Genomic DNA, 14,615 nt, shown 5'->3' with positions numbered 1-14,615 from the left:
ATCAAAGCTATCCTAACCAGACAATCAAAAAAGACACATCACAAAAGGAAGTATCCCTACTCACTATAAAAGAGCCATATCATTCACTTTTCTGTTGGAAGATGAGAGAGTCCAAAAAAAAAAAAAGGGATAATAATTATTCATCAGAGAGATTAAAAGAATAAAGAGAAATTGCCAACAGTTAGAGAAATTAGCCACATAGGGAGGAATTACTTACTCCTTGGTTTTCAAATAAAGAAAGATCAGCTGTGAAGCCCACATCATTCATAACACCCAACTCTTTGTCAGGCTGCCCAGAGAACGGTTTTGTGCTCTCTGTAGGTGATGGTGTGCTGGGCTGGCTATCTGTCATCTGGTTGCCAACATCAGCCAGTTCATAAGAGTCAACACTGGAGAGATCTAAACTCAAATGTGAAGGATTACTGTGCCACAATTCTTCTCGGTCCTCTGAACTAAAAGACATCTCTGCTGTGGATGCATCTTCCAGTGGCATAACAGAGAAATGAGCAGGGACATCCAGGGATTTGTTGTCTTCTAAACTCCACTGATCAAACAGACCATTAACAAAACTGCTGGCTTTTTCTCCCTCTGTCTTATAAGGCGGATGTTTCTGAAGCTCTTCAGCAGGAGGCTTTTTTTCCTCTTCCCTGAAGAAATCAGTCCTGTTCTCTTTAAAGCCAGTTCGGACCTCTGAGTTTTCTTTCTGGAATAGTCTAACCAAAGTGTCCTGCCAGCCCAGCTGCTGAGAAATCTGTTGTGCTGCATCCACTTGGGTGTGCAAAAGGTGCAAAATCTAAGGATAGAAGACATCACATATCTACACATTAATTTTAGCTTGTAACTGCATTCATCTAGCTTTTCAATTACATATGTTATAATCTTACAACTTCTTTTAAAACCTTGTAACAATTGGTTAATAATAATCAAACAAGCCACAAAATATTTTTTTTCTCATTTTTTGGAAAAAAAAAGAAAAAAAATTCTCAGGAATAAGGGAGAAAAGAAGCTATCAAAGCATATTGCTAAGTCCTCATGTTTGTCCTGCAACAATTCTTGCAAAAGGCAGTTATCACAATAAATAATCCTATTCAGCCACTAGTCTACAAAAAGATAAAACTCTGAAATAGTATATATGCTTGATTATTAAATAGACACAATTAAGAAAACCACAGTATTAATATCTTACTGATAGTATACATTATAGTTTCACTTTTTTCATTTTGCAAAACCTTAATAGACAATACAGTGCCTCACAGCTACATTCAATACTACTAATTCCAGTGATACAAGCCAGAGAGAGCTCAGTTTAGGAAAAAGTCACTGCTTCTTCTCCATCTCTCTTCCCTGCATCTACAACTACTTTTTTGATCCGTAGTATGTTCCATCAAAATAACATACTAAGAACATAAACAAAACTTTGATCATGGTGTTAAGCATCCTTTGAGAAAACTCAGTAATTCAAGGAGCCTACTACCTCAAACCTGGAGCAAATACAAGCTATTTGCAAATCATGATAGAGGCATCGTTTTTTGTTTTGGTCTTTAAAAGGACTTGAATGTAAAAAATTCAACAGAAAGTGACAGATGGGCTTAGTTTTTAACATGAATCATCGCTAAAGAAAACAGTAGCAACAAATACCACCGTGTTTTAAAGAAATAATTTAGCTATCACACTGTGCAGTTTATGGGCTTAAAGGAAAATATTCCAGTTCTAAAGAAGACAACTAACCTTTCTACAGATAACCACTCTCACGTTTATATCTGATCTATGAGCCAGATGCACTACAGCTATAAGATCTTTATAATTCACAGTAGGATCTGTAGGAGAGAAAGAAAAAAATAACATAAGCAATATCACACAAGAGAATGTAACAGTTAAATATTAAAAACTGCCTTTCAAGTCATGTCTAGATCCATGGACAGTAAAAGGAACAAACTTCAAGAAAACAAGAAAACATTAGCTGGGACTAACGGGAACTTTGAGTAGAACAGCTCTGGTTTTCCTGAACAAAAAACAGGTATGTTTGCCTCTAAGCAGCAAGAGCATACTGATGTTAGACATAACACTTGCCAACTACCTGCGTAAAGAACTTGGTTAAGAAGGTTTTTAATAAGGGAAACAGGAACTGGTGATTCATTCAGAAGAAGCCCCAGTCCAGAGTATCCCACTTCTCTGAGTCTCATACGGTGCTTACTACGTTCATAAACTTTGGTACATTTCAGCATCTCTTCCACAATCTGCGAGAAAAAATAGACACAAATGCAAAATAAACACAAAGAAACAGCCAGACCTCTTAAAGTTGTGTATGGTACAATATGCTGGTCCACAGCTTTTAAAGTTTTATTTTGAAGGCTAACTCAAACAACATGGACTCTTATTTTTTTAATAGATCTCAGTACTTTACTTCAAGAGAATGCTAATTCCTTTGTGACAATACCATCTAGCTAACATAAGAGATAAGAAAAAAAACTTAACTTGGATGATTAGTACCTTTTTAATTATATCCATTTCTGCAGTCAGACCATTGAAAAATACAAATTTATGTTCAACTGATTAATTTAAGAACGTATCATTCAATTCATTACCTTGAACACAAGCTCTCTAAGCCTGTCAGAGTATCTTTGATGCAATAACAGAGCATAAAGAATGTCAGCGTTCCCTGGTTCAAAAAGCAATAAAAAAAGCTGGTCTGGAGTTGGACTGGAATGAAGTAGGCTGAAGAGAACATCCAAAATTCCACAGAGCTACAAAATGAAGACAACTAAATTAATCCACAGTTCATTCAGACTTCATGCTCTGTCTTAGGAAAATTTTCTTGGCTTTTAAGTTTAACCTTTTGCTGGTTAATAAAATGGAAATTTTGTTGCTCAATATTACTGCATTTGTACAATTTTTAATACATTTTATCTCTATATAGAACACCTTATCAAACAGTAAGTAGAGCTATAAAGCAAGTTCAAGAGCTTTTGATGTCTACAAAATAGAAACTACATTACAACTGATCAGGTAAAGTTCAATTCATTTGGTTTTGTAAACTAGATAATTTTTCTAATGGCATATCCTACCTCAGCTATATCTAAACAGAACCATACGTCAATTAACACTTAGCTTGTGGTCTTTATCTTCTTTGTTCCCCGTTTTTTTAAACACACAAGACAAGATTTCTAAATACCAAGAAGTAAAACCAAAACATGTACAGTTTAAACTCTTAATTTATGCCATGTTGGATACCTGCTCCTCATCACTGGTGGCAGCTATGTATCCTACAATGCTCTGTATTTCTTCATGTGTTCCACCTTTGCTCAGGAAATATTTGATCAGTCCATACAGGGATGTCCGTATTGTTCTCAGGTCATCGGGAGCCAAATCACTGTCTTTACAACCACTCCTGTGCACCAACAGACCAGAAAGGCAATCTCAGGAAGTTCTTCATGACTCATTTATAGCAATTTTAATGAGCTAGTTTTGTAATTTTTCATCTACCCCGGCATCATGCACGAGTTTTCAAATTTTACTGAAGTCAAGCAACTGAATAAGCAGATCAGACTTAGCAAGCCCATAAAAGCCCTGAAATGTAGACTTGTACTGATTTGTACATAGGTCAGGATTTCAGGTTCCCCCCTTCTCCCCCTCTAAAGGAAAAAGCAGAGTCTCTAGTCAATCTTCCTCAAGGACATAACTATATTCATAAGCAGAAATATATCATGAATACTGAAAGCTAAAATTTAAAATTCCTAAAGAAGTCCTACTTCAAATTCTACAAGTATATAAAAGGACTTAAAATGAGAAACACCCTTCCTTTTTATAATGGCAACAATCTACGAATTAATTTGCATTGTTGAAAACAAGTTCTACAGTTTTGTAATTTTAATGACTCTTACAAGTGCTTTTAGTGTCACTGACATAAATTTTATATAATCTTAACACAAAAATTCAAGCCAAGGAAAAGTAGGAAATCAAATGGGGAAAAAATTTAATGCAATTTTGTAAATTAAATCAACTACTAAAAGCCAACTTTCAGTTTTATTTATTAATTCTTACTAGGATGATGGGGAAAAAAATAACAGCCACATACAATAAATGAGGAGGAGTCAGAACTAGTAAACCACATACCCATAATAAATCCTGAGTGTGTCTAGAAGAAACTGCACACCATACTTCTTTCTGAAGAGTCTTCTACTGTCTTTGATGATTGTAGAAAGATATTGTATATGTCCTACAATATAAAGTTTTCTTTTAGAACCTAGATAAAGATTTGTGTCAAGTGAAGAATACTGTGCCTTCACACAGTTGCTCAAGTCCAAGAGCTCACCAATTCTGAAGGGGAAGTCACCACTGTTCCATATACTGAAGTCAAAAAGTAAGTGTTGATACATCTGTTGCAAAAGCTGCATGTTCTTTTCTACTGAGACTTGTTCTATCAACAACTGTACAGCCATCAGTACATTCACATCCATTAAGATGCTTGGCACCTTGCAAAATAACAACAGGTGTTAAGCACTTAAAACATTGAATGTCCTAATAAGATTTTGTTTAAAAAAAATAAAGTTTATCTTCTACAGCAACATCTGCTTCCATTAAAACAATACAAGAAACAAAATTAGTCTAGTTTGAATAACCGTAAAATGGAGTACCTACATCAAAAAAAGCAGAAGATGCTAAAAAGACAAAACACTGGATTTCACTTTGCAGATCAAGACCAACTTTTTTGTTTCAGAAACACAAGAAAGAAGAGCATTTGCTAAGGAACCTCTGAAGACCTTCATATCCTGGCTATGTTTCAAAGCAACCAGGACTTCATCCATGACAGTCATTACTAAAGGATGTTTCAAGTTCTCACCTTCTGTAACAAGGCACCTAGGGTGGCAACTCCATGGGAGTGAATGAGATTTTCTTGATTAACATGATGTCTCTGAATAAAGTGTTTTATCATCAAGATGAAAGTTGCAACTATGTTCTTCTCCAGACGTGCTTCTGCAAAACAGAACAATGGTAGCAGAAGTCTTATGGTTTATCATTGGATCACCGCATAAAAGTAGAGGGGAAACAGTAAAATCAAGTGTTTGTATTCCTCACTATTTCCTGAACTTCTCAACTCCTTTCATTCCATGCCTCTCCAGAACAAACTGATCCCAGTACTCATTTCAGTGGCTTCACCCATGGCTGCAGGTTACAAACTTCTTTGTTACAATCTTCTACATATGCTGAAGTTATTTTCCCTCTGTAGTTGCAAACTGACACTTTCTAGCCATGGTATGCAAAAAAAAAAAAAATCTATTTTTTTTACTTCACCATATCATATTTGAAACAGCAGCAACAACAACAACAAAAAGCTATTTTCCCTTGCAAGGTCTGATATTGCCCTGGTTTCTGTTAAGGTCAAAGTTAAGTTTCAATATTAGCAAAGTTAAAAAAAATCTATTCTTAAGGCTTCCTTTCAATTTCTTTTAATTTTAATACTAAAATTGCACTGTGTCAAATGGAAGAGATAGGAGCCTGAACATTTTACTAAGAAAAAAAAATTGGCTAAAGGCTAAACAGTACTGTTCTGATGCTGCTGTGTGACCCAGCACTTAAGTTGTAGGAAAGCTTCTTCTATCAATATTAGTAGGTTTTACATCACACATAACTTCTCAAAATAATCAGAACAGAAATTAAAAAACTGCATACTTTTCATGATTTACTATTACATTGCTGTAAAAGAAAAAGAACGCTATTAAATACAGCTATACTTGAAATATATTATATTATTTTTACATAGTGCTGAATTCCTGGTACTCAGTATCCATGTCAGATATCTAGGAACAGAAAGAGCCTTTTTAGCTTCATATAGATCTGGAAAATCCAGCACATAATAAACAGCCTTCCGTCATTCACAAAAAGACTTCTAAAATCAAGCTTAAAAATTATTTCAGTTCAACTGCACTTTCCTACCTGATGCCTTTGTGGATGAGAACACCACCCAGTCTCCCTCTACGGGAGTTACTAGTTCTGGAGGTAAAGTTTCCCCCTCAGATTTCTCAGGCATCTGTCCACCCAGAAAGCTGATCTGCTCCAGCAATGGAAACAGCACATTTATTCCACCAATACAGTTGATCATATCCTAAATCAAGAGAAAAGGGAGAAAACCCATCACCATAAATGAAATCTCCTAAACTACATAGCAAAAATTTACTCCAAATACAGGAAGCCTAACATAATCACACATCAATCCGAATGTCTCACAGGTTAACAACAGAGTTGCCCAGGTTTTAGCCATCACAATTACATATGAGCCTTCCTGTCAGTTCTTGTTTTGAAAGTGTATTTTTACATTTCCTTCCTCCTCTCCCCATATAAACATGGGAAACTGAAGGATACAAATCTCAGAAAGAATCTTCTGCTAAATATATTTGAAAAACAGAAAAAATATATTTTCTGATTTCTAAGTTACTTGCAGTAAGCAGTAAGAAAAGCCTGTAAGATTATACACATCTGCTTTAATCATATTCCTGCAAGATTTCAACTTCAAGCAGTTAAAAAATAATAAAATTTAATTTTGTTTTTTTAAAATAACTTTACACATATGTCAATTCTAAGTCTCTCCTTAAAATTCAAGTCTCCTAAGACCCCTTTTTCCCCCTCCTCCTCACAAGCAGGGATGGCACAAGACTGTGCCTGGAGGTGTTTAAGCAAAGAGTGGACGTGGCACTTTGTGCCATGATCTAGTTGACGTGGTGGTGTTTGGTCATAGGTTGGAGTTGATCTCAGATTTTTTTTCCAACCTAATTGATTCTGTGATTCGAACAATGTTTCTTGTGGTAAGGTGTAACACATTCAAATCACAAGATCTCTAGAAGTGATTCACCACCACTTCAAATCAATTCAAAATGCAGGTCTCAGCAAGCTAGTCAGAGACGCCTACTCATTTAGTCCCAGCTTAGTCCTATGAAAACTACTGCAGAGTAAAATTTAACAGCCAAAAAAACCCCAACATCCTCTATGCCAGTTTAGTAACATGGGAGGGATATCACTCTCCCTTCCCAGTCAGAAATGTTGGAGACAAGTGGAAAAAATCACCCCTTTCCTCCTCATTGTTGTCTGCTTTTTCAGTTGTAACTCTACTCCATGTGTCTTTATTATGCCCTTTCTCCAGTCCATATTTATTAAGGTGAGGTTAAACAAATTGAAAAGTGAAATTAAGATGATGTTTTTAAATCTGCAAAATTTATCTCATGGATGAAGATTTCTGTGTTTGTTGTGCAAAACAAAAGGCACCACAGACCTGCGAATTTTGGAAAAAGAAATCAAAGTTGGAAAACAGAAATCTGCCTGAACCACAGGACAGCGGTAGCTGTAGCTCCTTCTAGGCTGTACCTATCTCCTCATGAGCTCCTGTGGTTTTTCCTCTCTAGTCCACCTCAAGATGGTGCAAAACCCCATCATGTTTGTTAATGAATGATTCCGCTAAGACTTGTTCTCACAATATGCTTTTCCATAAAGCTGGAGATATAAACACTTCTCATCCCTCCTTTCTCCCACTACTGGGTAAAGAGGACAAATTGCAGTATTTTCAAACTACTCATATCATAGCAAAATTAACTACCAAGTGTCTGAATTTTCTTAACATTAGTGTCCATAAGTGATTGTGGAGACATGCACTGTGCATATGCATAGGGTTGTTCTAAGAATATTTCCTTATTACTTAGTTTTCTAGTACAATTGATTGTTCAATGTAAAAAAAAAAAAAACAGCTCATATTTATTTGTTTGTAAATTATTCCTCAAGATAAAAAAATGTAGTATTCTACTGACAAGTCACAAGTGTTAACTTAACCCTACTAATCTTAATCTCATTCAGAGTTTAAGATTACAAGAAAAAAAAATCACAAAATTCCCTAGAGATGACAAAATGCTTTCAGTACACTACATGCATTGAACATGATTATGAAGACTACTCAGCTATCACAAAACATCTTCATACACTGTGACAGTAAAAACAGTGGCCCTTGTAATTTCTCAATAAATGCAATGTAAATGCAATACTACTCCAGCTACAGCATTATCTCGTTAATTCTCATTATAAAAACATGCTGTATCTGCTAAATATAATTTGCATTATGCTAATAATTTCCAGCATTCCAAAAATTAGGTGAATGCACACAACCACTGGCTTGTTTACATCAGGTTCTGCTTCTTCAGAATGCATTTACCTTGATGTCCCAGTTCACTACTTTGTTTCCAGTTAGTCTTCCATGTAAAAGGTTTGCAGACAGATCAAGACAAATTGGGCTTCTGCAGGCCTGTTAAACAAACAAAGCAGTTATGGTATCTTATAGGAAACAAGTTACAGATCCTTGAACACATGACATTTCAGAGTGATGGTTAATGTGTTTCAGGAAGTTAGTGCCAATGTGCTGATATTAAAGTATTTAAACAATGCGAAATCCTTAGAACATCATATATGTCATCTGAGACTTGACATTCAATGCTGTACAAGATAATTCTGTCTTTTTGCCAAACATGGACAAAACCTACTATGTCTGCAGAAGATTACAGTTTAAGAAAGCTCTCACAGCTCCTTATCTTGCCATAATAACCACAGTGTAAAGATGACACACTCATCTGTTCTATGAAACAGCAATAGCAAAACAAAGACCATCTAGAATATATTCCAGAAGTAATCCACACTGTGAAATCAAAGAGAAGTTATGTACTGTTTCATACCTTTGGTGTATAATGAAGCAACACCTTACTGGGGAGATCTGCTACTTCAGCCTCTTGAGACTTCCATGGAGTTAAACAGTTTGGACCTATAACAAATTATATATACACAATTATATATTTATAACACATATATTCAAGAGTCCACTGGATATTAATGTTGCTCTTTACAAATTTTATACTGCTACAATTTGTTGCAACAACAAATAGGACAGTCTGAACCATATCTATTTGAGACATGCTTTGAAGGAGTCTCTATGACTTAAATAATTTATTTCATAGGGTCTGCTTAAAAAGAATTACATTCTTCATGAAAAGCTAAACTACACAATGAAAAACGGGGGTTTATACATTCAAACAGCTCTAATGTTTATTTTTACAATTATCTATCTCATATTTGTCACTAATCTCTGTCATCAAGCCCAGATGCCCAAAAATGAGTAACCCTCAAGATTGTTTTGTTTATCAATACAAAATATTTCCTCGATATGATACAAATGTTTTAATGTTAATCTCTAACAACCTCAAGTCATTATGGAACTTAATACCTTAACACTTTGAACTGTATGACATAACTTTCAGTGTAATTTTTTTTTTTAAATGACCACTTAACAATTAATTCTTATGGAAAAATCCTCAAGCATAAATCACTTTAAAGTGGCCTATCATAGCAAGTGCAATACTTTAAAGAAGTCTCAACTGTAAATTTACATGTAGGCAAACAGCAGCAAAAATACAAACAGCAGTGAAAATACTACCTAACATTCTGATTTTGGCAGGTCTGTACATATGATAAATAGATGAGCTTATGTAAATATAACATTTTTAAATCAAGCTTCATACAATACTTATCATTAAATTTTAAGTTTATTTTTTATAAGGCTTCTGGACTGTAAATTCTTCATTATGTGTCTGTATAGAGCAAAGCTCAATGGGGTCTTGTTCATAACTCATTCCTTTTATTCCACTAAGCCACTACAACCACCACTTACCTGCTAAATATAATGCTTTCACCTGAGAAGGTTGCAGTGCTTCATGGAAGATGATAACAGATCCAAGTTGGCCCTCCAAAGATGTTGGACACCCCCATTCACTGTCCTGAGTCCCTGCTGAGATCATCTTGGTGATGAGCTCTGGTTTTCCAAGCACCCCACCCCAACTTCCTGTAGAGAGAATGCCCCCAAGTGATGTCCGATGGGGCATAACTGGGGAGGAAAAAGGCGGATCTGGGATCTGAGATGGAGGAGGAGTCGTTGTTCTTTGACCAGCTGAACCAATGCAGCAAGAAGTAAAAGACTGGAGAGTCACACATGGAAGAAAGAAAATGAAACACATACTGTAAATCTACACTCTAAATCTGAAGACTATATCTAGCAATACTGAACTAAATAAATTAAACCAAGAGCAACAAGTTCTGGCAAGCCCCGAAAAACGTTAGGCAAAAAAAAGAAAAAGAGCATCCACTTTTCACAACAGCAGAGAATGCCCTTTCTCCAAGTAAGAGTAATTTGATTACTCCAACTGTTGTGTGACCTCTGGCAGGAGCACAGACAGAAAGGACGGTGCTCCAGATATCCTCATAAACACTCCTTTTCTGGATTATATTCCAAAATACTAGCCCAGTATATCTGTTACTGTACATTTCTCCTATCAGTTATTCCACTAAAATAGATGCTCTCATGGTAAGCTTAATTGCCTCACTTTTAGTTACCTTGATGTTTACAGCGCTTATTCTACAGATAGGCCAAAATCCAGAGTTTTATCTTCCAAGGAAAACTACATTTACTCTCATTTTTAAGTTTTATACTGATTTTACTATGACAGCATCCAATTTAGCTGTTTGCTCAATATACCCAACAAATATCAAATTAGAACTTACAAAAGAGGGAAGAATGTTCAGTGTTGTAGCCCAGTTTAAAATAAATTTGTTCCACAAAAAGAATGAACAATGCTTACAAAGGAAACCAAACATGACACACACTCATTCTGAGGGTTAGTGTACTTTTTGGCTAAATGTGTGCGCATTCAAAATAGTTGGATTAACTGCACATAAACTGCTTATCCAGTTAGCAAAGCAGGTATAAGACTAGTATATAGTTAAGGAAACATTAAAAAAATGCAATTAAAAAAAGTTACCACGTAAAACAACAGGGAATATTCCTTATTGAGTGCTGTTACATCAATCCTACTGGCAGAGCTCTGATTTTTTATAACTTAACCATAATGTCAATATGCTCAGGTAATTATTTTGAGGAAAACCTCACAATTTAATCGAGGTCATCTAGTGAGGTTTTTTGGTTTGTTTTTAAACTGAGATGACTAAACAAGCGTTACTTACATTAGTTACACTCCAAAACAATAGTCTGGACCGTGTCCAAAGTTGAACAGAAGCTTATCAGCAATAGGCTAAGATATTAAACTCTTACACAATTTCCAAATTAAAAATGGCACCTATATTTTCATTAATCTGTGAGAGCTCATCCCAACAGGGGTATGACTCAGAAGGGAACTTACTTCATTCATAGCAGGGAATCGAAGTGGGGCAGAGACCTTCTGCTGTCCATTGACGTAGATATACACAAGGCTCTGACCAAAGGGCCTCTTTCCAGGCACATGAACAATAGTTATGTTGTGCTGGTTAAGCAATATAAAATAATTAAGTCATTATTAAAAACAGTGAAATGACTATATGGAACTATTTAACTTCATCTCTACTAGGTTGGGGAGGAAACCACTTAAGAAAATAAATCCAAAGCATGAACTAGAAGATAGGACCACCTATTGGCTCCTTCCATTTAAAAGTAGCAAACAAGTTTACACGTAAGGGAAGAGTGAGTTTTTTGAAGGGAAGAGAGATACAGTTCTTCCATAATAATGTACATCAGACTTTAAGTATGGGAATAGAAAAGGGTAAGGGAGAAACACAGCAGGACAGTTTATATATTCACATAGCACCAGTCACCTATGCTTGTTATAATTTAATATAAAAAAACCTCTAATGCTGTAACCAGCTTAATAACAAAAAATGCCTAGTAACACAAGCATAAGTTAAGCTCCATCAACGACTCATCTACATGAAAATTACTTTCATTATTTGAAATTAAATCTGTTCTTATGCAATGAATTATTGAGATATATATTTGTAAAATAACCAAAAAATAGAACTTGGACTTCGAAGCTAACAGTACTATCCTAAACACAGTGTTATTTCTATCAAATCTTACCCAGAGAGAGTCAAAAAAACAATGGTCAGGCAGCATCACTGTTGCATATTCCCTCTTTGTGCAAACTGCAACCACCAATACCCCAGAGCATGTAATAAAGGCTTCAAACCCCATACCACTTCCTGTAAAAAAGCTACAGAAAGAGAACAAAACAGACAATCAGAACTTGCTTCATCAAAACTACCACCTAACAGTACTTTCATTAAGGAGAGAATCAACTTAAGTCATTTGTTGTTGGTCCAATATTTACTATGTGACTAGCTGTTACTCTTGTTATGAAAAAAAAAAACCAAACAGAAGACATGCTGTTTACTGCTGAATGTTAGTAGCCAGAAAGTTAAATTATATCAAGAACCATTCATGTCAACAGCCACTATTTAAGCACTATGAAGTTGTCCTTTTCATTGTGCTCTTATACAAAAAATAGAGTTCATTGGGGTGGGGTTTTTGTGGGGTTGGTTTTTGTTTTTTAATGTTGTTTTGTTTAAGCAGTGAACCTTAACACAATTTGGAGTTATGGATATTGAACTGTAGACAATAAAACATTATAACAGAGAAAGTACACGTTTATTTCTTTAACATAACCTGGCTCTGGTGACAGATGAAACCGCTCCCTTTCACAGACTAAGTGTTATCTATTGCACTCTATGCAGATAAGCAGAAGCACCACATGCCACAGGGCACCATATGCCATGGGGAACAGATGACCTAGATTTGTGCTGCTGAAGTAATTATAGTAACTGTACCTATAGAGCTGCTTCCTCTTGCCACTTTTGCTGGTTGTGCTGGGGTCCACCCGGTCCTGGTCAAGGCAGAGCCACGCGTTGAATGAAAAGGCAGAGCCCGGCCACCGATGGATTGCTGGCACAGCGATCCCGGCCATGCTGTGGTGCAAGTTGAAGTACTGCAAGGCACTGGCCATGCCCTGCTTCCGGGCCATCGCCAGGATGGCTCGCATCACTGGAACCACGTAAGGGTGAGCTCCTCTGGGCTCCTCAGTCCTCAGGAGCCGTATCAGTTGAAGCAGTTCTTCTGAGCCCATTGACTGGCTCCCCAAAGAGCCCAGAAGGGCAATCAGGTTCTCTGCACAAGTACAGTGGAGGGCGGAGTGGGAGTTGAGTGTCTCAATGATCCGGATGACCATGTTTGCATTGACACATGTGGCACGACTCTGTCTGTTAATACAGCAGATTCGCCTCAACCAATTTGAGATGAAAATCTGCAGCTCGTGTGATTCGAGTTCTGGAAGCCACTGGATGAGCAGCAATAAGGGCTGAACGTTACTAATGCCTAGTATCCCAACAGCCATGTGGTCACCTTCAACAGCCTGAGAAACAGCAGAGAACTCAGATGTGAAATAACAATAAAATAGAGCTAGAAGTAATTTTGAAGGACGTAAACGTTTTTGCTTTCAAAGCAAGGACATCTCACCATATTCATGAGTTCTTCCAGCAATTCCCGTGAGGGTTGACCCAGTGATTTTAGTACCTCATATATGTGTGCATAGCCAATCCTCTCCTTGAAGACTTCCTGAGGATAAAAATCCCAGTCTCACTAACAAATAAAATGGACAAAAATTGCTCGCCTACCGCAGCAGGTTCTAATTTAACAAAATATTAGACACATAATAACTAGAATGCTATAAAAATGTTGTACAGGTTAGAAATCTCTTTTTGATAACATATCCATTGTACTGTCTCTAGAATGCTACAGATGAGCAGCACACAGATAAACAAATAAAAGTAATTACCTATACAAAAATATAATTGCTTCAGTATAATACAAATGTTAAAACTATCACAAAGAACTAATAGCTTTGTTTTTTAGTGCGAACTATAGCATGAAATGTTTACATTAAGAATTAGAAGTATTCAAATATTAATCTTTCAGTCAAAGATTCTCCTAGACCAGTTGATTAAAAACCACCCATCCTAAACACTTTAAAAAATTAGAAAAGTGTTCCAAGGAAGTTCTTCTGAAAACTAATTGATTTTTACATCAAGAGAAAAATATTAAATCAGCCAGTGAAGTTCAAGATGTAGCATCCATTTATATTTATAGTTTAATTAATAAACAGTCAACACATCATATGGAATGGATACTCTTCTCCTGGCTGTATTCCGCACTGAAATTAATTTTATTTTTTTAAAAAGAATAAATCTGTCATCAGAAGTGAGGTGGTTGCTTAGGTAACTATGGAAAGAAAAAAGAAAAATGTATGTTGCAGCAGAAGTACAACTGAAAACTCTGTTGACCCTTTGTGAATCCCAGCAGTTCTCATCTCCAACACATAATTTTTCAGGCTTTCCAGAGTCAGTGGAGAAATAAGCACCCTGAATAAGGCTCTGGAGGAGCATAACTGACCCTGCTGTTTTTCCCTCAGGCTGTACTGCAACTAGCAATAAAATCAGATGACTCCCACTCTTCCTTTAGACCATACTGTGCAGCCACATCCTTTTCCCTGTGCCAAGACCAGGGAATCATTTAACCAAGGCTAGAATCTAATGAACTCAGCAATCCAGGAATAAATACACTACTTTTCCATGGGCTTAGCTTCCAGTCAGAATCACAAACTAACCACAACCTATCCATTTATCAAACCACAAGAGTAACTACCAAGGAAGGGCAGGGGAATGGCAAGACCACCATTTGGACAGTAGTACTGTCCTAGGTTAGTTTAAAACCATGA

General features: G+C 36.2%; 1 protein-coding gene across 5 annotated transcripts in view; it reads right to left on the bottom strand.

The window, feature by feature from the left end:
- NBEAL1 (neurobeachin like 1) overlaps positions 1–14,615 on the bottom strand; it is an 85,638-nt gene that overhangs the window by 33,535 nt on the left and 37,488 nt on the right. For all 5 annotated transcript variants that reach the window (XM_039387994.1, XM_027731476.2, XM_039387996.1 and 2 more), the window contains 16 exons: positions 13,358–13,456; positions 12,673–13,253; positions 11,927–12,059; positions 11,217–11,336; positions 9,695–9,998; positions 8,706–8,791; positions 8,192–8,281; positions 5,935–6,103; positions 4,841–4,974; positions 4,313–4,472; positions 4,114–4,216; positions 3,232–3,388; positions 2,586–2,744; positions 2,078–2,237; positions 1,729–1,817; positions 218–793 (listed from right to left, as the gene is read on the bottom strand). In XM_039387994.1, the coding sequence (XP_039243928.1) occupies positions 218–793; positions 1,729–1,817; positions 2,078–2,237; positions 2,586–2,744; positions 3,232–3,388; positions 4,114–4,216; positions 4,313–4,472; positions 4,841–4,974; positions 5,935–6,103; positions 8,192–8,281; positions 8,706–8,791; positions 9,695–9,998; positions 11,217–11,336; positions 11,927–12,059; positions 12,673–13,253; positions 13,358–13,456 (3,120 nt within the window). The remainder of the gene's footprint in view (positions 1–217; positions 794–1,728; positions 1,818–2,077; positions 2,238–2,585; positions 2,745–3,231; positions 3,389–4,113; positions 4,217–4,312; positions 4,473–4,840; positions 4,975–5,934; positions 6,104–8,191; positions 8,282–8,705; positions 8,792–9,694; positions 9,999–11,216; positions 11,337–11,926; positions 12,060–12,672; positions 13,254–13,357; positions 13,457–14,615) is intronic.

This window comes from Pipra filicauda, unplaced genomic scaffold (assembly GCF_003945595.2).
Source record: "Pipra filicauda isolate LSUMZ 115617 unplaced genomic scaffold, ASM394559v2 scaffold5_size6683894_pilon, whole genome shotgun sequence".
NCBI classification, from domain to species: Eukaryota; Metazoa; Chordata; class Aves; order Passeriformes; family Pipridae; genus Pipra; species Pipra filicauda.
The sequence above is the reverse complement of the archived record's forward strand: the minus strand, read 5'-3'. Positions and strand labels throughout refer to the sequence as shown.